General features: G+C 47.0%; 1 protein-coding gene across 5 annotated transcripts in view; it reads left to right on the top strand.

Annotated features, from left to right (window-relative positions):
• GGPS1 (geranylgeranyl diphosphate synthase 1) overlaps positions 1 to 25937 on the top strand; it is a 148865-nt gene that overhangs the window by 91539 nt on the left and 31389 nt on the right. For all 5 annotated transcript variants that reach the window (XM_030198141.1, XM_030198145.1, XM_030198144.1 and 2 more), the window contains exon 3: positions 20406 to 20476. In XM_030198141.1, the coding sequence (XP_030054001.1) occupies positions 20406 to 20476 (71 nt within the window). The remainder of the gene's footprint in view (positions 1 to 20405; positions 20477 to 25937) is intronic.

Raw genomic sequence — 25937 nt, 5'->3', positions numbered from 1 at the left:
TTCTTATTGTATGTATGTAGGTATGCCTCTGAAGACTCCGCGGCCTGCTAAAGATTGAGGGTGAAGTTTCTGCACAGCAAAGATGGCGTCTGAGTCAGGATCGCAACGAAAGGGATCAGAACTTCCGGTCGTAGCATTACAAGAAGCAGCAATCAAAGAAATAACTTGCAATTTAGCTGACATCTTAGATGATAAATTTTCTAAGTTACATGCAACTATGGATGCCAGTAGAGAGAGTATAACTTTGCATGTGGCCAAAATCCAGCACGCGGAGGAGAGTGTCTCGTCAGGAGGACTTGACCTCTGAATGAGATGTGAAGATTTCTAACTTGGAAGCTTGTTGTAAAACGCTGGAAGAGAAAGTGGATGAGCAGAAGAATAGGAGTAAGCGCAACAACATTCGATTAGTCAGTGTGCTGAGGGGACTAAGGATAAAGATCTCTGGGACCTGCTGGAACAATGGCTGCTGCATGAGTTGGACTTGGAGCTGGATTGGGGTCGTCTGCTGGTGGAACGGGTGCTTGTGTTGAAGGATTCTAGCACCCATTCCCAACTGGTGATTGCCCGTATCGTCAATTACGCTGAAAACTACTACTACTACTACTATTTAGCATTTCTATAGCACTACAAGGCGTACGCAGCGCTGCACAAACATAGAAGAAAGACAGTCCCTGCTCAAAGAGCTTACAATCTAATAGACAAAAAATAAATAAAGTAAGCAAATCAATTAATGTGAACGGGAAGGAAGAGAGGAGGGTAACATAGTAACATAGTAGATGATGGCAGAAAAAGACCTGCACGGTCCATCCAGTCTGCCCAACAAGATAACTCATATGTGCTACTTTTTGTGTATACCCTACTTTGATTTGTACCTGTGCTCTTCAGGGCACAGACCGTATAAGTCTGCCCAGCGCTATCCCCGCCTCCCAACCACCGGCTCTGGCACAGACTGTATAAGTCTGCCCAGCACTATCCCCGCCTCCCAACCACCAGCCCCGCCTCCCACCACCGGCTCTGGCACAGACCGTATAAGTCTGCCCAGCATTATCCCCTGCCTCTCAACCACCCTACGCCTGGAATAAACTTCCTGAGCCCCTACGTCTTGCCCCATCCTTGGCCACCTTTAAATCTAGACTGAAAGCCCACCTCTTTAACATTGCTTTTGACTCGTAACCACTTGTAACCACTCACCTCCACCTACCCTCCTCTCTTCCTTCCCGTTCACATTAATTGATTTGATTTGCTTACTTTATTTTTTATTTTTTGTCTATTAGATTGTAAGCTCTTTCAGCAGGGACTGTCTTTCTTCAATGTTTGTGCAGCGCTGCGTACGCCTTGTAGCGCTATAGAAATGCTAAATAGTAGTAATAGTAGTAGTCCCGCTTCCCACCACCGGCTCTGGCACAGACCGTATAAGTCTGCCCAGCACTATCCCCGCCTCCCAACCACCAGCCCCGCCTCCTGATCTTGACTAAGCTCCTGAGGATCCATTCCTTCTGCACAGGATTCCTTTATGCTTATCCCACGCATGTTTGAATTCCGTTACCGTTTTCATTTCCACCACCTCCAGCTGGAGGGCATTCCAAGCATCCACTACTCTCTCCGTGAAAAAATACTTCCTGACATTTTTCTTGAGTCTGCCCCCCTTCAATCTCATTTCATGTCCTCTCATTCTACCGCCTTCGCATCTCCGGAAAAGGTTCGCTTGCGGATTAATACCTTTCAAATATTTGAACATCTGTATCATATCACCCCTGTTTCTCCTTTCCTCCAGAGTTTAGTTCAGCAAGTCTCTCCTCATATGTCTTGTAACGCAAATCCCATACCATTCTCGTAGCTTTTCTTTGCACCGCTTCAATTCTTTTTACATCCTTAACAAGATACGGCCTCCAAAACTGAACACAATACTCCAGGTGGGGCCTCACCAACGACTTATACAGGGGCATCAACACCCCCTTTCTTCTGCTGGTCTCTATACAGCCTAACAACCTTCTAGCTACGGCCACCGCCTTGTCACACATAATTAAACTCTGGAATTCATTGCCAGAGAACGTGGTGAAGGCGGTTAGCTTGGCAGAGTTTAAAAAGGGGTTAGACGGTTTCCTAAAGGACAAGTCCATAAACCACTAGTAAATGGACTTGGGAAAAATCCCCAATTCCAGGAATAACATGTATAGAATGTTTGTAAGTTGGGAAGCTTGCCAGGTGCCCTTGGCCTGGATTGGCCGCTGTCATGTACAGGTGCTGGGCTCGATGGACCTTTGGTCTTTTCCCAGTGTGGCATTACTTATGTACTTGTATGTACTTATAGGCGGTGTAGGTGGTTAAATGCTGAATGTGCCGGACACATAAACCCAGATATTCAATGACACGGCCCAGAATTGAATATCTGGGGATAATGCCATTGGCAGTTAAAAAAAAATAAAACAAACTCACCACCACTAGCTGAATATCTATCCCTTTGTAAATAGTGTGTATTTGCAAGAGGGGCATATACATGGTCGAGTTTGGGTGGGGCTCAAACATGTGAGCCCCATACCAAACATGTGGCAATTAAGTGCTAACACTTGCACCTGGTCTAGGGCTGGCAAACGTGCTCCCACCTAACATTTGTGTATGCATATACCTGGTTACAGTAATATTCAATGAAGGAAATAGGTGCCTATCAGGCTTATTTTCGAAAGAGAAGGACGCCCATCTTTCAACACAAATCGGAAGATGGATGTCCTTCTCACAGGGTCGCCCAAATCAGCATAATCGAAAGCCGATTTTGGACGTCCTCAACTGCTTTCCATCACGGGGACGACCAAAGTTCTCTAGGGTGTGTCGGAAGCATAGCGAAGGCGGGACTTGGGCGTGACTAACACATGGACGTCCTCGACTCATAATCGAGAAAAGAAGGGCGACCCTGATGAGCACCTGGACGACTTTACTTGGTCCTTTTTTTGTTACAAGCAAGCCACGAAAAAATGCCTGAACTGAGCAGATGACCACCGGAGGGAATCGGGGATGACCTCCTCTTACTCCCCCAGTGGTCACTAACCCCCTCCCACCCTCAAAAAAATTCTTTAAAAATATTTTTTGACAGCCTCTATGCCTCAAATGTAATACTCAGGTCCATCGCAGCAGTATGCAGGTCCCTGGAGCAGTTTTAGTGGGTGCAGTGCACTTCAGACAGGCAGACCCAGGCCCATACCCCCCCTACCTGTTACACTTGTAGTGGTAAATGTGAGCCCTCCAAAACCCACATCTAGGTGCCCCCCTTCACCCATAAGGGCGATGGTAGTGGTGTACAGTTGCGGGGAGTGGGTTTGGGGGGGGGGGTTGAGGGGCTGTGCACACACGGTAAGGGAGCTATGCACCTGGGAGCAATTTCTGAAGTCCACTGCGGTGCCCCCTAGGGTGCCCGGTAGGTGTTCTGGCATGTCAGGGGGACCAGTGACCTACGAATGCTGGCTCCTCCCACGACCAAAGGGCTTGGATTTGGTCGTTTCTGAGATGGGCGTCCTCAGTTTCTATTATCACCGAAAATCAGAAACAACCAAGTCTAAGGATGACCATCTCTAAAGTTGACCATCTCTAAGGTCGACCTAAATTTCCAGATTTGGGCGTCCCCGACCGTATTATCAAAACGAAAGATGGGCGTCCATCTTGTTTCAATAATATGGGTTTCCCCGCCCCTTCATGGGGACGTCCTGCGAGGATGTCCTCAGAAAAACTTGGGCGTCCTTTTCAATTATGCCCCTCCACTTTTCTTTATAGAAAAGAATCCTACCATGCCTCCTGTTATAGAAATGCCCTCCACCTGCATAACACAGAAGGAAGTAGGGAATGGGCAGGTAGTTACTGCAAATAGCAGTTAATATGGTGCAGTTAATGTCACCCGAATAACTGTACTACATTATCTACCATTCAATTAATGTGCACTAAGATTTTTTTTTCTCTGCATTACCTGAATGGAAAACGCTGGGCATACCACCAACAGTTAACACAAAGATTTTGACGTTACCACATTTTAAATTTGGCTCTTAAGCCATGGTAACTACAAAACGTTCCAGCAAATTAGTAAAAAGGCCCCTTAATAAAGAGAAATAGATTATTCTGACCAATTAGAATGATTAGTACATGCTGGAATGACTGAAGACATAACAATAACATATTTCATATGTAGCATCCAATTCCCAGTTTATACCCTTAATTTGAATACTTTTCCATTTCTCTCTTTACAACATACAAATTTGTTTTTTGCACATTTTTTTTTTTTACTTTGAATGAACTGAACATACATAGCACGGTCCACTTAAAAAAGTAAATACCTCATGTTCTGCTTGGTAGACTTTTACTGTGATATTCCTCTCAAAACCAACAATGCTATTATCCTGGAAGACCCCAAGTCTGGTGATGATGATAGGATAGAGGACACGGAAATTTACGCTTACAGCTCTGTCCTCTGATAACACTGAGGATGCGGCTTCAGGTATAACAAATACTTCCATCTCCTGCTTCAGAACTGCAAATTTGGAAAAAAGTACGAGATGAAACATGGACTGGTATAAAGAGGAGATGGGAATGCATTTATAAAAAGAAGGAAGAAACAAAATCAGGGCTTAGCAATTACACACCAATTATCCAGCTGGCAAAACCATAGCAGCCCAAATGTCATGTCTTTTCTTCCAAGGCACCACCATGAGGGTAATTCTATAAGGGGGCACCTAGATTTAGAAACTAGGAAAGCACCAATTTAAAACCTATTCCATAATTAACAGTTGACACGTACTACATCCTATATAATAAAATGCACCTCCAACATTCTGAAGCCGAGAAAGTGAAGCCTTCGAGCCTTGAAGCATTCCTGCAACGTTCCGGAACTACGTGTCGTCAATTGAGGAGATGGAGCCTTACAGAGCGCACGAATGCTTCAAGGCTTGAAGGCTTCACTTTCTCACACACACACACACACACACACACACACACACACACACACACACACACACACACACTCACTCTCTGTCTCTCACACTCTCTCTCACACAGACTCACACACACACTCTGTCTGACACACACACACACACACACACACACTCTGTCTCTCTCTCACTCATTCTCTCTCAAACATACACACTCCAAGGAAAGGGGGGCATGGAACACGCTGGAGAGGAGAGGGAGGGGGCATGGAACTCGGAGGGAAGGGGGGGCCAAGAACTCGGAGGGGAAGAGGGAGAGGAGAGGAAGGAGAGGGAGGGAGGGGGCCTGCATCTCGCATCTCGGACGGAAGGGGGGCCTGGAACTCTGAGGGGAGGGAGGGAGGGAGGGAAGGAAGGTGTCATGGAACTTGGAGCCCACCCACACACACACTCTGTCTCTCACATACACTCTCTCTCACACACTCACTCTCACACACACATACACTCTGTCTCCAGGGCCGTGCTGATATGGTAAGCGGGGGGTAAGCACCGCAGGAGGGCGCAGACCTCTGGAGGGCGCCGCCACGGTACTTACCCTCGCCGCTTACCAGAGCTCCGCGCCGCCGAGGCCTTTAAATCTTTTACCTCCGGTCGCGGCAGCGTCAGTGAAAGCGCTGCCGACGTCTCCCTTCCCTTCGCGCTGGTTGGTTCCCTCTTTAAGGTGCAAATACTTAGACCAGCAATAAAGCAGATGAAAAAACTTGTGCCTAGATTGCAAAAGACCACAAATAGTTCAGTAGAATAGCCAGATCTGCAATTTTACATGTGTAGTTGTGTAGTTGGTTCCCTCAGTGTCCCGCCGTCTTCTGACGTCAGAAGAAGGTGGGACACTGAGGGAACCAACCAGCGCAAAGGGAAGGGAGACGTCGGCAGCGCTGTCACTGACGCTGCTGCGACCAGAGGTAAAAGATTTAAAGGCCCAGGGCGCAGAGCTGAGGTAAGGGAATGGCAGAGAGGCATGGATGGGAGGGCAGAGAGGCATGGATGGGACGGCAGGGCCCAGGGAGAGGACAAATTGCTGGAAATGGAGGGGAGGGGCGAGAGGCGGATTGCTGGCTATTGATGGAGGAGGGAAGGGCAGCGAGGAACAAGGATGGACATGGATGGGAGGACAGGGCCCAGGGAGAAGACAAATTGCTGGAAATGGAGGGGAGGGGAGAGAGGAGGATTGCTGGCTATGGATGGAGGAGGGAAGGGCAGAGAGGGACAAGGATGGACATGGATTGGAGGACAGAGCCCAGGGAGAAGACAAATTGCTGGAAATGGAGGGGAGGGGAGAGAGGAGGATTGCTGGCTATGGATGGAGGAGGGAAGGGCAGAGAGGGACAAGGATGGACATGGATGGGAGGACAGAGCCCAGGGAGAGGACAAATTGCTGGAAATGGAGGGGAGATAGGAGGATTGCTGGCTATGGATGGAGGAGGGAAGGGCAGAGAGGGACAAGGATGGACATGGATGGGAGGCCAGGACCCAGGGAGAGAGGAGAAATTGCTGGAAATGGATATAGAGCAAGAAATGAAGAAGAAAGGAGGAAAGTAAAGAAATAAATGGAAAGGAAGCCCTGGAAACGGAGTTAAGAGGACAGATAGCAGCAGAATCAGAATGATCAGAAAAAGAAAGTCACCAGACAACAAAGATAGAAAAAAATCATTTTATTTTCATTTTAGCGTTTGGAGAATTTACATCTGCTATCTTATTTTGCAATGTACAGCAATTTGTTTCTAAGAATATTGCTGACAATTCCTTTCAGTGTGGCAAGTGATGAGCGATCGTTTTCACGGGGGAGGGGGCGCCAACTAATAGTCTGCAGGGGGGCGCCAGAGACCCTAGGCACGGCCCTGTCTGTCTCTCACACACTTTCTCTCTGACACAAACACACACACTCTGTCTGTCTCTCACTCACTCGCTCACACACACACTCCATCTCTCACACACACTTCCTCTCTCAAACATACACACTCCGAGGAAAACCTTGCTAGCACCCGTTTCATTTGTGTCAGAAATGGGCCTGTTTTACTAGTTACTACATAATACTAAAGCAAGTGGGTGAAAATGTGCCTCTCTGTAAGGTGCAAATACTTAGACCAGCAATAAAGCAGATGAAAATACTTGTGCCTAGATTGCAAAAGACCACAAATAGTTCAGTAGAATAGCCAGATCTGCAATTTTGGGTGGGCTTGAACCCAAAGTAAGTGGGCCCAACATTTTTCTTCTACCCCTGCTTCTCCTGACTCCCTCTCCACCCCCTCCAGTGACTCCCAACTGAAATTATAAATACTTGAGCTGGCAGGGATTCCCAAGCCCTGCCACCAGAATTCCACCCTTGCTGTGGCTGGTGGGGGTCCCCAAGACCTGCCAGCTGAAGAGCTCCTCCTCCAATGGTGAGAACACTTCCCTCTTTTCTGCAGTCAGCGACACTATCCACAGGCCACTGTTGTGCCAAGCATGTGCAGGGGGGCCAGCAAGGCAGCACGTAGACAGTGCTATCGATTGCAGAGCATAGGGGAATGTTCTGGCCAACGGAGGAAGAGTTCTTCAGCTGGTGGGGCTTACGAACTGCAATTTTGGATGGGCCTGAGTCCAAAATGGGTAGGCCCAGGCCCACTTGTAGCTATGTCACTGGCATGGATTATAACATTTTATAATCCATAACCATTAGTATGTAGTCCCTGCAAAGAATATGCCATTACATCTATACTTGTAGAATGCCACTTAGCCAGAAACTGCTCATTTACATGTGTAGTTGTAGTGAACCATCATTCAGAACTTTCAAGTAACTTGTAAAAACTTTGTATTTGGACTTCCGGTGGGGGTATGGAGCAGTGAAGACGCAGGAAAGAAGTGCTCCGGGGCGCCCCAGATAATCTGCATTCGCATAACCCCGCTCCCCGCCGAGTGCAACAAGCGGCTTGTAATGAGGGTCTCCAGTGACTGCTCAGGAAGTCAAAAGAAATAGAGGCGATACAGATGACATCCAAAACGGTCCGAAAAGAGCCGAAAGAAAAAAAAAAGGCGCCATTGAGAACAAAATGGCGGACAGGGTTTCACCGCCGTCACCATCGCCCAGCTCTCTGTGGGCGGCGGAGATCAGAGAAGAGGTAAAGGCAGCGGTCGAGCAGGCGGTGGGTGTGAAACTGCAACTCATATTGGACAAATTGGAAGAATTAGATAAGAGGCATACAAAGATGATAACAGAGCTACAAGTGGTGCAGCAAAGAGTGGGGCATAAGTACATAAGTACATAAGTAGTGCCATACTGGGAAAGACCAAAGGTCCATCTAGCCCAGCATCCTGTCACCGACAGTGGCCAATCCAGGTCAAGGGCACCTGGCACGCTCCCCAAACGTAAAAACATTCCAGACAAGTTATACCTAAAAATGAGGAATTTTTCCAGTCCATTTAATAGCGGTCTATGGACTTGTCCTTTAGGAATCTATCTAACCCCTTTTTAAACTCCGTCAAGCTAACCGCCCGTACCACGTTCTCCGGCAATGAATTCCAGAGTCTAATTACACGTTGGGTGAAGAAAAATTTTCTCCGATTCGTTTTAAATTTACCACACTGTAGCTTCAACTCATGCCCTCTAGTCCTAGTATTTTTGGATAGCGTGAACAGTCGCTTCACATCCACCCGATCCATTCCACTCATTATTTTATACACTTCTATCATAGCTCCCCTCAGCCGTCTCTTCTCCAAGCTGAAAAGCCCTAGCCTTCTCAGCCTCTCTTCATAGGAAAGTCGTCCCATCCCCACTATCATTTTCGTCGCCCTTCGCTGTACCTTTTCCAATTCTACTATATCTTTTTTTTGAGATACGGAGACCAGTACTGAACACAATACTCCAGGTGCGGTCGCACCATGGAGCGATACAACGGCATTATAACATCCGCACACCTGGACTCCATACCCTTCTTAATAACACCCAACATTCTATTCGCTTTCCTAGCTGCAGCAGCACACTGAGCAGAAGGTTTCAGCGTATCATCGACGACGACACCCAGATCCCTTTCTTGATCCGTAACTCCCAACGCGGAACCTTGCAAGACGTAGCTATAATTCGGGTTCCTCTTACCCACATGCATCACTTTGCACTTGTCAACATTGAACTTCATCTGCCACTTGCACGCCCATTCTCCCAGTCTCGCAAGGTCCTCCTGTAATCGTTCACATTCCTCCTGCGACTTGACGACCCTGAATAATTTTGTGTCATCGGCGAATTTAATTACCTCACTAGTTATTCCCATCTCTAGGTCATTTATAAATACATTAAAAAGCAACGGACCCAGCACAGACCCCTGCGGGACCCCACTAACTACCCTCCTCCACTGAGAATACTGGCCACGCAATCCTACTCTCTGCTTCCTATCTTTCAACCAGTTCTTAATCCATAATAATACCCTACCTCCGATTCCATGACTCAGCAATTTCTTCAGGAGTCTTTCGTGCGGCACTTTGTCAAACGCCTTCTGAAAATCCAGATATACAATATCAACCGGCTCCCCATTGTCCACATGTTTGCTTACCCCCTCAAAAAAATGCATTAGATTGGTGAGGCAAGACTTCCCTTCACTAAATCCGTGCTGACTTTGTCTCATCAGTCCATGTTTTTGTATATGCTCTGCAGGCGGAGGAAGACATTTTAAAAGTGTCGGAGGAGCAACCTCGTTTACAGGTGCGACTCACAGAAGTGGAGGCGAAGCTACAAGATCTCGAGAATCGCTCCCGGAGGAATAATCTTTGCCTAGTGGGGCTACCGGGGTCTCTATCCGAGCGGAACTTGTGCACCTTTCTAGAAAACTGGCTGCCCAAAGCACTTGAAAGTGCAGAGCTAGCAGGATCTCTCCGGGTGGAGAGAGCCCATAGACTGGGACAGCGGCGAGAAGGATCGGGCAGACCTAGAATGATTATCTTTCGGATCTTAAATTATGCGCACAAGGTACTAATTTTGCAAACATTAAGAGCAAGACAGAAATTGGATTACCAGGGCACGCAAGTACTTTGCTTCCAAGATTACTCCACTAAAGTGTCTGTGGCGCGAAAGAACTTTGCCCCTTTATGCACCAAACTATTTGGGCTGAAATATAAGTTTAGCCTGCTTTATCCAGCCAAACTCAAGTTGATTGACAATGGTCAAGCTGTAGCTTTTGAGCGAGTGGAGGAGGCAAACTTATATGTGGATAAGATGCTGGCACATGGGCAGGTTGGCTGAAGCCCAGTTGGCTAATAGATAAAGGAGAGAATGAATATTTAGGAAATTGACAGATGTTGTTGACTGTTTAATGCATATTTGCTGTTGCAAGATACGAATTGTTGGAGCACGCAAAGATCAGAAAGACGAGAGGAAAATCTGGAAAATAAACTGTAGGGGATATGAACGAAGTATGGAAGATACAGGCAAGAAATGGACTTTTGCATGGGACTGAATCATCAACTCATGGAGGCGGTGAGCTAAATAAATAAATAGAAGGGGGAAGGTGGATGGGATAGTCACTTGTTAGAGGGGGCGCTCTAGCCTCGATAAAGCACGAAGTTATGCACAGAAGCATAAGAAGGAGGCGGTTGGGAGGAGGAGGGGGAGGGTGGGGAGGATCAGGGGAGGGCAGGGATGGGTTGGGAGGGGGAGAGAAGGGGGAAGGGGAGAAGGGGAGAGGGAGGGATCCGGAGCACTATGCATGCATGCTGGGCACCCAATGATTTGAAGCAAGAAAGAAAGCAATCTTTAAAGGTAGATCTCCTTATGGAGTACTTTGCCCAGGGAGTGGAGGCTGGGACACTCACTGGGCACAAAGATAGAGAGTCACAACAGCAAGTTAGAATGCATGATCCCAGAATTGGGCAAGGGGTAACTTGACTACACTGCAGGTGATAACATGGAATGTGGGGGGTATACACTCCTCGATTAAACGGCAAAAGATACTGAAAGCCCTGAATGATAAGAAGGTTTCAATAGCGTTTTTGCAGGAAATACACCTCACAAGGGAAGAGCATGCCTAATTGAAGAGATGGTGGGTAGGAGACTGGATCGATACCCCAGCAGTAGGGAAGAAGGGAGGAGTAGTGACATTAATTAGGAAGGGGCTTAATGTGGCGATAAAGAGAGTATTGGCCGATCCAGGAGGGCAGTATGCAGTGGCGTTCCTAGGGGGGCTGGCACCCGGGGCGGATCGCCGATTCGCCCCGCCCCCCGGGTGCAGCGCCCCCACCCCGATGCAGCGCGGACCCCCCCCCCCCCCCCCCCGGCAAAAGGACACCCCCGCGAAGGAAACCCCCCCCCCCCCCCCCCACTGGGTGCACGCCGCCGGGGGGGGGGGGGGCCCGCGCGCCTGTCCTCCGTTGTTCCATGCTTCTTCTCTGCCCCGGAACAGGGGACACTTAAGTATCTAGGGGTCTACATACCAAGGGACCTAGTAAATTTATATAAAGAAAATATAGACCCATTGAAGAAACGTACTGGGGAGTTGTTGCAGGTTTGGCAGGGCTTGCCTGTGTTCTTGCGGGGAAGAATCACTATGTACAATATGTTCATTTTTCCTAGATGGACATATGTTTTTCAGATGATTCCTGCTACACTGGGATATAAAGAGGAGAGGTGGCTATATAAAACACTCAATGTTTTCTTTTGGCAGGGCAAACGAGCACGTATAGGATTAAAGAAACTCATGAGACCTTGTTTGAAGGGGGGGGCTGGGACTACTCGACATAAAGCTTATAACAATGGCTTGCAATTTGGGCCATTTATCCGATTGGTTCCACTCGAGGGAGTTCTTTCTTGCACTAGTGTGGAAACCTCCCTGATGGCCCCAATGGGATTTGCCTATTGGCTTCACGCTGCATCGGAACAGTTACCAGCATTGGGACCATATGGGTTTATTGTGAATCCCTTGTGTAAAGTATGGAAATGGTTGGTCAGGACATATAATTGGAATAGTGAAGTATCTCCACTACTGCCTATTAAGGGTAACCTGGCATTCCCAGAGGGGGGAAGGTCTATGTTTAAGAACTGGGGCTTTTGTGGCATTCAATATCTGTTTCAGGTGGTGTCTGAGACAGGGACTGTTAAAACATTTCAAGCCCTGTGTGCAGAATTTGGTCTAGGACAGAAGGATTATTTCCAATATCTGCAACTCAGCCACTATATTAGATCATTGTCTGCATTGGACCTCACACAACAAAAGTGGGAATCCATAAGTGAACTACTAGACCTGGAGGCCCAGTTAAAAGTACCGCTCCGGTATTTACACCACCACCTCAGAGACCTTCAGGGGACCCTGGACTATATGTTAGTGTCACAACAGTGGCACCAAGAGTTGAGGTGGAAGCCAGATCCAGAACAGATTAAGATGTGTTTGACCAGTATATACCAGGTGACAGAGAATGTGGCATGGCAGGAAATGCAATTTAAATTTATTATGCGTTTATACATATCGCCACACAGAGCCTATAGAGCAACACTGAGGGCTACAGATGATTGCCCCAAATGCGGACATGTAGGAGCCTCTCTGGGACGTATGTTTTGGTTCTGTGCAATGGTGATCCCTTTCTGGACAAATATAGGACAGCAGACATCACAGATGTGGAAGGCACACTGGCAGCCAGCACCGGGTCAACTATTTGATGTGTACAATGTTCGTGGCACGTCACCGGAAGGGTTCAAAGCTTTTCTGAAAAGAGCGGTCTTGATGGGCAAGAGAGTTATACTACAATTGTGGCTGCAATCGGACCCACCTGGAGTGCCACAATGGTGAGGAGCCATGATGCATTGTTGCATGCTAGAAAAGAAGAGAGTGGGAGATTTGGCTTCGAGGAGGGGAGACCAGTTTTGCAAAACCTGGCTACCGTTCTGGGACACTCTGACACCCATGGTGAGAAGTAGGATTTTGAACTGTTAATAGGATCGGTAGGAGGGGAGAGGGAGAAAATGTAAAATCGATGACAATACTTGTGATGTTTATCAAACAGTTTGTACAATGCAAGGCAGCATATCACTGGATGTACTGTGTCTATAGTTCATCAATAAAAATTGTTTAAAAAAAAAAATGTTGAACCATAAAAACTTTGTATTTCTCCTAGGCTTTCAGGCATCAGCACTCGGCAAAATTCAAAGATTGAATTTTTTTAATTTAAATGAAGTCTTTATTGAACATTTAAACAAGTAAACAGATATATCAGGAACATTTCCCTGTAGCACATGAACTTGCAATGGTCAAGCTTGCATACAGCTCGACAACAATTTTTTCAGTTTTATAAGAAAACCTCCCCCCCCCCATCCGAACCCCCCTGCCAACCACTGTCTAATTCCACCCCCTACCCCACCCCCCAGAGCCCCTCACCCAACCCCCTTCCCCCCTACCCAAACCTACTAACAGCAGTTTTTCAAGAAGGGCACCCATATCACCTCCCACTTAGACAGCGAGCGGGCATGCACCGCCCGGAGTCTCTCCATTTCACAAATATATACAAAGAGGAGGGTAGGTGGAGGTGAGTGGTTACGAGTCAAAAGCAATGTTAAAGAGGTGGGCTTTCAGTCTAGATTTAAAGGTGGCCAAGGATGGGGCAAGACGTAGGGGCTCAGGAAGTTTATTCCAGGCGTAGGGTGCAGCGAGACAGAAGGCGCGAAGTCTGGAGTTGGCAGTAGTGGAGAAGGGAACAGATAAGAAGGATTTATCCATGGAGCGGAGTGCACGGGAAGGGGTGTAGGGATGGACGAGTGTGGAGAGATACTGGGGAGCAGCAGAGTGAGTACATTTATAGGTTAGTAGAAGAAGTTTGAACAGGATGCGAAAACGGATAGGGAGCCAGTGAAGGGTCTTTAGGAGAGGGGTAGTATGAGTAGAGCGACCCTGGCGGAAGACGAGACGGGCAGCAGAGTTTTGAACCGACTGGAGAGGGGAGAGGTGACTAAGTGGGAGGCCAGCAAGAAGCAGATTGCAGTAGTCTAAACGAGAGGTGACAAGGGTGTGGATGAGGGTTTTGGTAGAGTGCTCGGAAAGAAAGGGGCGGATTTTACGGATGTTGTAAAGGAAGAAACGACAGGTCTTGGCAATCTGCTGGATATGAGCAGAGAAGGAGAGAGAAGAGTCAAAGATGACCCCAAGGTTTCGAGCTGAGGAGACAGGGAGAATGAGAGAGCCATCAACAGAAATAGAAAACGGGGGGAGCGGGGAGGTGGGTTTGGGGGGGAAAATGAGAAGCTCGGTTTTGGTCATATTTAATTTCAGGTGGCGTTGAGACATCCAGACAGCAATGTCAGACAAGCACGCTGAAACTTTGGTTTGGATGCAAGGTGAGATATCAGGGGTAGAAAGGTAGATTTGGGAGTCATCAGCATAGAGATGGTAGGAAAAGCCATGGGATGAGATTAATGAGCCAAGTGAAGAAGTGTAGATAGAAAAGAGGAGGGGACCAAGAACAGAACCCTGAGGTACGCCGACAGGCAGAGGGATAGAAGTAGAAGAGGATCCACCAGAGTGAACACTAAAGGTGCAGAGGGAGAGGTAGGAAGAGAACCAGGAAAGGACAGAGCCCTGGAATCCAAGTGAGGACAGGGTATCGAGAAGTATGCTGTGATCGACAGTGTCAAAAGCAGCAGAAAGATCAAGAAGAATGAGGATGGAATATTGACCTCTGGATTTAGCCAGTAATAGGTCATTGGAGACTTTAGTAAGCGCAGTTTCGGTTGAGTGGAGAGGGCGAAAACCAGATTGTAGTGGGTCAAGAATAGCATGTGAGGAAAGAAAATCAAGGCAGCGGCGGTGAACAGCACGCTCAAGTAATTTGGAGAGAAAAGGAAGGAGGGAGATGGGTCGGTAATTAGAGAGACAAGTAGGGTCGAGTGAAGGCTTCTTAAGGAGAGGCTCCTGGTTAAATATCATCAAAAGAAGGAACTGGTGTATCATGGTTCCAGACTGCTTATGTTTCAGGACTTCTCACCCCGGATGTCAGAGTTATGTCGAAAGATAGCTCCCAACTCTTTGCAAAGGGTATCAAGTTCTCCTTGCAATATCCAGTGCGAGTCAGCATTGTACATAACAACAAAACTTTATTTTTTGATTCAAAATCAGCTCTTAAGGCTTTTCTGGACCACCAGCGCTAAGGGTCACTGCCTGCTGATAGAGTGATTTGGAGGGATTCAGCACTATGGCTTGGCCTCTTGGGTGTGAGATTCTGTTTGTCCTACGTTCACCCTGCCATGAGGCAGGAGGATTGTGAGACATGCGTTGGGGGTGCCTCTTGCTTTATTGACTCAGGACTGTTGCCAGAGGTGGCTCTCTCATTTTCTCTTGCTTCTCATTATTCTACTTTCACTACTGTGGTGTTCTGCTCCTCATACACTATGACAGCAGTTCTCTGTTCATTTATGTTGGCGTTCTGACATCCTGCTTACTTGACTGTGTGTGTTTTCTTCCTGTGTGTGTTTGTTTTCTATACTTCTCTGTTTGCTCTATCATATGGCTTGAGTTGAGGGGTGAGGCGGAGTGAGAGGGGCAAGTTAAAGTGTGGGTTCACAGGCACCGGTTGGTTTTTGGGGGGGAGGAGGTGGGGTGTTTTTGAGGAACAAGGTGTGCATACTGCTATGCTAGTCATAGATAGTTAGGGGGCTTGTGTTATTGGTATATATGGGAATTTATCTTGCTTTGTTCTGTAAGGGGGGTGGAGGGGGTTGTGGGTTTATGAAGTCTGGGAGAGGCAGTCTGTGGGGGGAGGAGTGGTTATGAATGAAGGGGGTTGGGGAAAAGGTATGAGAGTGGGTTTAACAGTGTATGTGAATGGTGGAACTGTTTCCTGAATTCATGCACTGGGGGCCCTAGCTGGGAGGCTCGCTCCAGGTATCTTTTAGGAGGTGCATTGCTGCAGTTCAATTTTTTCAGCTTTCCTAATGACTGTTCTGAAGATAGTTACCCTCAATGTTGATGGCATTAAATCACCAGTGAAGAGGACCTTACCTGTTTAAGGAAACTGCAAACAGATATAGCTTACGTGCAGGAAACTCACTCCTCCAGTAAGAGCATGCAAAGTTGCAGAGGAATTGGGTAGGGGAGATATACTCTAAAGCTTTCAGTGAAAGGCAATAGAGAGTAGCAATCTTAATACATAAACAATTACCTTTCCATTTCCATAAGCAAATACAGGACAAGGAGGGCAGATTTATTATTGTCTTGGGGGAGTTGTGGGGTCTGAAACTTCTGTTGTTCACTATATATGCTCCTGATATATATTGTCTTAATTTTTTTTTCAGTAATGGCAGCGCATCTTGCAGGTTATTCAGTGTATAGAATAGTGGTGGGTGGAGAAGTTAACATAACAGCCAACCCAGCACTAGATTGTTAGACACCAAAAAGTTGGGGGAGAGATCAAAACAGTAAGTGGTCTAATTTTTTAAACCAACAATTGGAGCTACTGGATGTCTGGCGCATCTTGCACCCTTATGAGAAAGATTATATGTTTTATTCTAATGCTCATAATGTTTTTGCAAGATTGGATTGTATATTTCCCTAGGGTGAGGGCAGTAGACATTCCTGTTTCTACAGTGTCAGATCATGCTCCAGTAGTGCTCTCCCTGTACCTAACTTTGAGTCGGAGAGAATCCTCCTGGCAGTTAGCCCCTTATCTTTACAATGATCCAGAACTTCAAAACATTTTGAGAGCTAAATGGTTGGAATATATGGCAGATAATGACACTGAGGAGGTGCATATCCTATGTGGCTCATAAGAAAAAGACCAGTGAGGCTGAATGTCTGAAGCTTACTAATCAGTTACAACAGCTTGGGGCTTCACAGCCTCACAATATGGATGCTACCACTAAAGTGGTATACCAGGACCTTAGGGGCAGTATAGAAGTAATTCTTATTAAATGTGCAGAGCGGTCTCTCTATCTTCAAAGATATCAGTTGTTTAGATAGGGAGGTAAAGTGCTGGCTATTCTGGTGCATCCCCGCCCAAAAAAGAACAGATCATAACTACCATTAAAGATGGTATGGGAGTCAAATATAAGGCTGATCAAATAGCAAAGCAGTTTATACTTTTTTATAAAACCTTGTTCAAGCGTCAGGAGTTCAGTGAAGAGGCTCTTCAACAGTTTTTTAAGAATCTGCAAATACCTCAGCTCATGGAGGATCAATTGTCATCTTTATGTTCCCCTATCACAGAGCCAGAATTATTAACACGTATCCGGGTCCTCAAGCTTGCTTAAGGCTCCAGGGCCAGATGGATTTGGGCCGGAATATTTCATTCTCCAGGACCTGGTGGCTAAACCATGTGCAATGCTTTAGTGAGGGATGCTGGTCAGATGAGGGAAAACGTTGCACGTGTGATGCTTTTGCCTAAGCCTGGGAAGGACATAGAGCAGATTAGTTCTTATAGGCCCATATCCCTCCTTAATCAGGACATGAAGCTCTTGGCGTCCACTTTGGTCCATAGACTTAATTGGATGCTCCTGCTCCTTATACACCTGGACCAGGTGGGTTTTGTTCCTGTGAGATACGCTTCTATGAACCTGATAAAGGTTCTGGGGGTCCTTCATGAGCACATAGGGAAGGGAGGTACTTTAGCTGTCGTAGGGCTGGATACGGAGAAAGTGTTCGACAGCATTTCCTGGGAGTATCTCTTTTGGGTGCTGGAATAATATGAAATGAAAGGACATTTTGTGAGTTGGATGAAGCGCTCATCTTCTGGTCAATGGAACCCTGACAGATTCCTTTGACTTTCAGAGAGGCACTCAACGGGGTTGTCCCCTCTCTCCTCTTTTTTGTTTTTATTGGCCTTAGAGCCCTTAGTAATCAAAATTAGTGAAGCAGAGACAGTTAAGGGAGTGCTGGGAGGGCGTGAAAATCAGATTAGTCGTTCTTCTGTATCTAGACCAAGCGCAAACATTTAGACCCGGTTCTGCACATTGTTCATAGTTTTAGGCAGCTCTCGGGACTTACGGTAAATTGTGACAAATCGGAGCTTTTAGCTTTAGCTGGGGAGGGGGCAGGGTCAGGAACCATTGCAGCAATCTTCGTCCATCCCTCCAACTAAGAAGCCCATGCGATATTTGTGACTTTATCTCAGCACTAATCCATCTGTCATGTATCAAATTAACATTTTACAGAATTTAGAAGTTATAGAGCAAATGTGTTGGACATGGCAAGACCTTCCTTTATCTTTTATTTGGACGTGTGTCCTTGGTGAAAATGGTTATGATACCTAAGCTACTCTATCCATTGCAAACTTATTCCAATTTGGATCACCTGCCGGGACGAGCTTCGGTTTCGGTCCGCCATCTCCAGATTTATCTGGAGAGCAAGGAATACTAGAATTCGGTTGGAGAAGTTGATTCTTGCAAAATCTTGGGGGGAGGGGTCTCAATGTGCCAGACATTAGAGCTTACAATGTAGCGGCCTTGATGAGATGGTTGCATGAAGGTTACACAGGAATCTCGAAGTATTTCCCTTCTGGTTGGGTGGAAGGGTAGAGTTTTCAATATTTTGCATTCCCAGGAGGGGCAGATACCCCAGCTTCAACATAAGGTTCAGTTTTTGTCCCCGTTTCAGAAAGCTTGGAAATGGTGGAGAAGGGTGCAGGGGAGGCAGCCGGACATTTCACCTTTCTTAGTAATGGAAGGCAATGCTGATTTTGGCCCAGGCTGGGGAAAGACAGTTTTTTTAGAATGGGCCGATTAAAGGGTGCAAGTCATTGACACACTAACTATAGGCTGGAGTACATTCCCCTCTTATTCTCAGGTGCAGAAGAGATGGGATTTGCCCAACAAATACCTTTTCTCATATTTTCAGGTACATCACTATTGGGAGCAGTTAGATCACCAGAGTACGGTGGATTGGGATTTGGGAACCTTGGATACATCCTTTGTGATTTCACCAGCCTCCCTAAATTAATTATCCTGTTGTTATAAACACATTAAATCCCTGTCACCCGGATCCAGGTATTCAGTTGCAAAAACAATGGCAAGCTGACTTATCCATAATTTTTACGGATCAATAGTTTGAGGCATTGTTTGACACCCTATATCTCTTTACCAAGTTGGCAGAGTTACTCGAAGTTCAATTTAAATTACTCCATCGATATTATCTCACTAGGGAAAGGGGGGGACAGGGTTGGGACTGGGACTGGATAAATGAGCTGTTTTAAGTGTAAGCACCGGCCTGGGACCTACGTACACTCCTTTTTGGAGTGTGATAGGTTTGACATTTGGAGGAGAGTGTTGCCCCTGCTTGCCTCTGGGATGCACTTTCAGATTGAGTGGGACTATGGGTTGCTACTACTAGGCTGCCAAGATTCACTCACTGTTTGCAGCTGGTTTGGGGGATCCTCGGTGTTGATTTATTTACAATGCCATTTTATTGGTTAAGAAACTTATTTTGATGTATTGGGTATCAGAGGACCCTCCTCCATTCAAACAGTGGGTGACTAGAATGAGGGAGTATGCTGGAATTGAGGATCTTACCTGTGGAAACATGCAATCTGTAGAACGCAGGAACTTTTTTTTTTTTTGTGGAACAAAAACAGTACTGAAATTTAGTTTTTATAGATGGGTTTGGGATGTGTGTGTGTGGGGGGGTTGATTATGCTCACACAGAGTGCAGGATATGATCATGAGTTGGGCATGGTTCTTGGGGGGGGGGGGGTTGAGTGCAGGTATGAGTGCAGGGCTGTCATTATGTTAAAAATGTTCAGTGGAGGACGGTAATCTGCTTTTTCTGTTTATAGGTTTTCTCATTTCTGTTTTATTATTCAACAGTTTGGCTACTGTTGATATATCCTGGGTGGCGGGCATCTTTATGTAGAAATTTTGGAACTGGACAAACTTGCAGGTTGTTTTTGGTTGCAGTGGGTTGTACTGCATTTGACAATTGTTGGTTTTCCTAGTTTTTCCTATTGTTCTGTCTATTGCCAGTGATGATAAAGATATTAAAAAAAAAATTAAGAGATGCACCAGCAGTGAAGCAGTAGATCTATTGTGATTCCAAATTATTTCAACTAAGGATGAATTCTTGCCACAAGCACATTTCATACTGTAAGGGTCATATGTTTAAAAAAATGTTATTGTTATGAAAATAAGCAGTGCTACAGTAATTGTCCACCCACAAAACACATACCCAATCAACATATACACATTAATTTCTTTAGAAGCCATTGAAAAACTCTTGTTCCGTTTCTCATGATGATCAAATTGCTTTAAAACTTCTGTTCTGAGTAACATAACAGATATCAGCAAACAGACCTCTTGACTACCCATTGTCCATATATGTTATCAATGCAGATACAACTCAGTTTCTGGTTAACACTCACCATTGTGCATACCACTGTTCTATGCACGTATCAGTTGTGTTAATTTAGTTGCTGCTACTTTTTATTTAGCTGCTATTTTCTCTGTAAGAAGCAATTTTTGTACTAAAAGAACTAAAACATGTTCTTTCAATTTGGACATATTTTGCATTGCAGGAAAACAAATAAGGACCAAACTCTCTCAAGCTTTCAATCACTGGTTAAATGTTCCAGAAGATAAAACACAGGTACTGTGCCAGTTTTGGTTTCAGGTTCCTTCTGTTAAAATCGACATGTTAAATGTTTTGTTAGATTTTCATCATTCAGTTCTTTCTGCTTGGACTGGTGATAGGACAACTATAAGTGGCTAGTGAACATTTATGTATAGGAACGCCATACATTCCAGATCTATTGATCATTGGTCAATCTGAGTTTCCAGCAGTGCACCAGACTGCAAACTGAGATCTTTATTGTCTAATCTTGCTAATAATTTGAACAATTCAATTTTAGATTTCTAGGGTAAAGCTTTCTTCTAGAATAAAACATAGTAGTTGCTATAAAGTTGTGCCTTGAGTAAGTGGCCAGTGAGGAAGAAAACCAGCAGGCTAATAGGCCTCATTAAACTCAGTTTTAAAGACTTTGACAAGGTGAAAGAGTTAGAATCTATCAACCAAACCTTGTACTATAGGATTGTCATAGCTTGGATCTTAAATTGGTCGGAGTGGGGAGGAAAAATCTTGTTTTCAAATTAGAATTTTTTTTAACAGATGGTATGCTTCAATAATTTGTCAGTATATACAGTGGAAGTTTGATGTGTTATAGAGTAGTTGCTACTCAATATAGTGTTTGTGGCAATAGAATTACCATGAAAGAAAACAATTAAAGCTGAAAAATTAATTGTAGTGGTGTTGCTACAATAGGTGTGAGGCAAACGTGTTCAGCTATGAGTGTCTGTGGCAGTGAATAATTAGGCAGGTGGGAAGATCGCTAGTCTCACTCACACACACACACAAGGAGTACTCGGGCTGCATATACTGCAGCAGGACATGTTTATCCACTCCTACTCTAGCTGAGATAACATTTAACCATTTCTCTGACCTCATGTGCAACTTTCTTTAAATCAATCACCTTACTTAATAACTCTTCCTACTTTCCTACCCTTCTATATGTTACATCTTTGCTTTACCCTTCGTTATCACCTATAATGTTCTATTACATATTGTGTTGACATTGTAAATAGTATACCATTCCATACTTTGTATTGTTGTTGAATATTTTTACTGCTGTAATTGTCTATTCCTTGTCATCAACAGCAGATGAATCCATTAACTGATGGGTTGTATCCGCCTACCAGCAGATGGAGATAGAGAACACTGAAAGCACATGGTGTTCCTGGACGCCCAGCCCCCACTGCCTTCAGTATATCTCTGTCTCCCAGCAGGTGTGGACGTCGCTTTCTCAGCTCCTAGGTTTCTGCCTCGGGTGGCTCCTGTGCTTTGCCATTAGAGCCGGGGGTGTTGTGGCTGGTGGTGCCCACTTTAAAGGCATACTTGGTTTTCCCTGTCCCTGCCTTACCCCATTCCCCCTCCTCCCGGAGTTCCTCTGTGGCTTGCCTGCCTCTAACTTTCCTCACAGTAAAAAAAAAAAAAAAGAGAGAGGCTTTCTCCAGAGCTCCTGGTTCAGTGCAGCTTGACCGAAGCTCGTTTGACTTGGTCTCCTGAGGTGAGAGTAGTGCCCAGCTCCTCCGGGGAGGTTCCCGCTGACAGCGCTCTGTGCGGGGTAAGTTTTGGTGCAAAGGTGCCATATTGTTTTCTGTATTTGATGGCTGCTGAAGGGGTTTAGCGCTGCTCCCACTGTGGGAAACGCAGATCAGCAGCAGGGCTTTGCAGCATGCTGCCTTGATGCTAATGCTGGCACGAGCATGGTGGGCGATGATTCTTCCCGCCCGACGGAGTTGGCAGCGGGCACCATCTTGGAGGCACCGCGTGACTCGACCCTCGTGGTTGCGGAGGGGTCTGAGTGCAGGGGGACACCTCGTTTCGAGGTTTCTAGAGGTCCATTGTGGGAGCGGGATGGTCCATCAATCGCTTGGAACTTAGAGCGATATTCCAGGCTTTTCTGGCTTTCCACAGGACGCTGAAGGGTCTTCCTGTCCAAGTTCTGTCGGACAAAATGACAGCAGTGGCCCACATCAATCGTCAGGGTGGCACTCTGTGCAGGGCCCTGGCTGCGGAGGCGTCTCAGATCTGCGACTGAGCAGAGCGCCGCCTAGAGCTGCTGTCCGCGGCTCACATAGCCGGTCAGAGCAACGTACTAGCCGATTTCCTCAGCAGACATCAAATCGACCCAGCAGAATGGGAACTGGCAGAAGAAGTTTTTCTTCAGATTTGTGCCAAATGGGGGACTTCAGGCTTGGACCTCATGGCGTCAAGCATAAACACCAAAGTCCCTCGCTTTTTCAGCAGAAGGAGAGATCCTCGCTCGGCGGGGTTGGATGCCCTGGCTTAACCTTGGCTCTCGGGCCTCCTGTATGTGTTCCCTCCTTGGCCCTTGATAGGGCGAGTACTACTACTACTTAACATTTCTAAAGCGCTACTAGGGTTACGCAGCGCTGTACAGTTTAACATAGAAGGACAGTCCCTGCTCAAGGAGCTTACAATCTAAAGGATAAATGTACAGTCAGTCAAATAGGGGCAATCAAATTGGGGCAGTCTAGATTTCCTGAATAGGTTAGGTGCCGAAGGCGACATTGAAGAGGTGGGCTTTGAGCAAGGATTTGAAGATGGGCAAGGAGGGGGCTTGGCGTAAGGGCTCAGGAAGTTTATTCCAAGCATAGGGTGAGGTGAGGCAGAAAGGGCGGAGCCTGGAGTTGGCGGTGGTGGAGAAGGGTACTGAGAGGAGGGATTTGTCCTGTGAGCGGAGGTTACGGGTGGGAACGTAAGGGGAGATGAGGGTAGAGAGGTAATGAGGGGCTGCAGACTGAGTGCATTTGTAGGTTAGAAGGAGAAGCTTGAACTGTATGCGGTACCTGATTGGAAGCCAGTGAAGTGTCTTGAGGAGAGGGGTGATATGAGCATATTGGTCCAGGCGGAATATAAGACGTGCCGCAGAGTTCTGAACGGATTGAAGGAGGGATAGATGGTTAAGTGGGAGGCTAGTGAGGAGTAGGTTACAGTAGTCGAGGCGAGAAGTAATGAAAGAATGGACGAGAGTTCGGGTGGTGTGCTCAGAGAGGAACGGGCGAATTTTGCTGATGTTAGAGAGAAGCGACAGGTCTTGGCTATCTGCTGGATATGGGCAGAGAAGGAGAGGGAGGAGTCGAAGATGACTCCGAGGTTGCGGGCAGATGAGACGGGGAGGATGAGGGTGTTATCGACTGAGATAGAGAGTGGAGGAAGAGGAGAAGTGGGTTTGGGTGGGAAGACGATAAGCTCGGTCTTGGCCATGTTAAGTTTCAGGTGGCGGTTGGACATCCAGGCAGCAATGTCGGATAAGCAGGCTGATAATTTGGCCTGGGTTTCCGCAGTGATGTCTGGTGTGGAGAGATGGAGCTGGGTGTCGTCAGCATAAAGATGATAAACCATGAGATGAAATCAGCGAGCCCAGGGAAGAGGTGTAGATTGAAAAAAGAAGGGGTCCAAGGACAGATCCCTGAGGAACTCCAACAGAGAGCGGGATGGGGGTGGAGGAAGATCCATGAGAATGTACTCTGAAGGTACAATGGGAGAGATAAGAGGAGAACCAGGAGAGGACAGAGCCCTGGAACCCAAATGAGGACAGTGTGGCAAGAAGTAAATCATGATTGACAGTGTCAAAAGCAGCGGATAGGTCGAGGAGGATGAGGATGGAGTAGTGACCTTTGGATTTGGCAAGGAACAGGTCATTACAGACTTTAGCGAGTGCTGTTTCTGTCAAGTGTAGAGGGCGAAAACCGGATTGAAGCGGATCGAGGATGGCATAAGAGGAGAGAAAATCAAGGCAGCGGCTGTGAACGGCGCGTTCAAGTAAGTTGGAGAGGAAGGGTATGAGGGAGATGGGGCGGTAGTTGGAGGGACAGGTAGGGTCAAGTGATGGTTTTTTGAGAAGTGGTGTGACTACAGCATGCTTGAAGGTGTCAGGGACAGTTGCAGTGGAGAGAGAGAGAGGTTGAGGATATGACAGATGGGGGGGTGACAGTAGGAGAGATGGTGTTAAGTAAGTTGGTGGGGATGGGATCAGAGGAACAAGTGGTGCATTTCGAGGAGGAAAGAAGGTGGGCGGTTTCCTCTTCGGTGATATCAGGAAAAGAGGAGAACTGGGTTGGTTGGTTGAGGGAGTGGGTTGAAGGGTGAAGAGGAGGAGGAGGCTTGGTAGTGAACTCAAGGTTGATCTTCTGCACCTTGTCATGGAAGTAGTCAGCCAGTGATTGAGGAGAGAGTGAGGGGGGTGGGAGTGGAGGGTACTTTGAGGAGGGAGTTAAGAGTGGCAAAGAGACGACGAGGGTTGGAACTGAGAGAATTTGTATTTGTATTTGTAGCATGAATTTGTAATGAAGGAAATCGGTAAGGGTGCGAGATTTCCTCCAGAGGCGTTCAGCAGATCGGGCGCAGGAGCGAAGGTATCGGATGGAAGGGGTCAGCCAGGGCTGGGGATTAGTACGACTTGTGGGATGGGGGATGGATGGTGCGAGGGTGTCTAAGCAGAGGAGAGAGTGGCATTGTAAGCGGAGACAGCCTTGTCGACAGACTCGGAGGACATGATGGAAGGGAGGAGATTAGAAATACTAGAGGATAGGGTGGGAGGGTCGATAGCCTGGAGATTCCTGGAAGTAGTGGTTAATGTTAGGTGGGGCTGAGGGGTGGTGATGCAGTGTGAAGGTGATCAGGTGATGATCAGAGAGAGGGAGAGCTGAGGCGTAGAAATTGGAGGGTGAGCAGGTAGAGGAGAGGACGAGGTCAAGACAATGGCCAGTTTGGTGAGTAGGGGAGGGGTGGTGGAGCAGAGCTGGAGGTTGAAGGAGGATGTCAGAGTGAGGAACTGAGAGGCGTGAGAGTCGGATGGGTCATCAGCGTGTATGTTAAAGTCCCCAAGAATGAGGGACGGAGATGAGGGTTCAAGAAAAACGGAGAGCCATGCATCGAAGTCTGTGAGGAAGGAAGAGAGGGATTTATCAGGGGGGCGGTAAATGACTGCAACTCTGAGTGGCAGTGGGTAGAATAGACGGATGGAGTGGACTTCAAAGGATGAGAAGCGGTGACACTGCGGTAGGAGGAGGGGTTGGAAACTACAGGAGAGTGAGAGTAGTAACCCGACGCCTCCTCCGCAGCCAACTGGGCGGGAAGTGTGGGAGAAAAGATAACCTCCATGGCATAGGGCCGCGACTGAGGCAGAGTCATCAGGGGTGATCCAGGTTTAGGTTAGGGCGAGCAGTTGAAAGGGAGCGAGAGATGAAGAGATCGTGGATGAAGGAAAGTTTGTTGCAGGTCGAGCGGGCGTTCCACAGGGCACATGAGAAGAGGAGGGAAGGGGGGGGAGGGGCATAGAGATGAGATTGGAGACATCCCGGAATCGTTTGCATGGATAGGACGAGGACAGGTGTGGGGGTCCTGGATTGGGATTGATATCTCCCACGGATAGCAGGAGAAGGAGCAAGAGAGTGTGGAGGAGGGTGGGGGAGGTAGGGCGACGAAGGCGATGAAGACGGGGTGCGCATAGGAGGAATGGGGATGG

Source organism: Microcaecilia unicolor, chromosome 3 (assembly GCF_901765095.1).
Source record: "Microcaecilia unicolor chromosome 3, aMicUni1.1, whole genome shotgun sequence".
In the NCBI taxonomy this organism is placed as follows: Eukaryota; Metazoa; Chordata; class Amphibia; order Gymnophiona; family Siphonopidae; genus Microcaecilia; species Microcaecilia unicolor.
The sequence above is the reverse complement of the archived record's forward strand: the minus strand, read 5'-3'. Positions and strand labels throughout refer to the sequence as shown.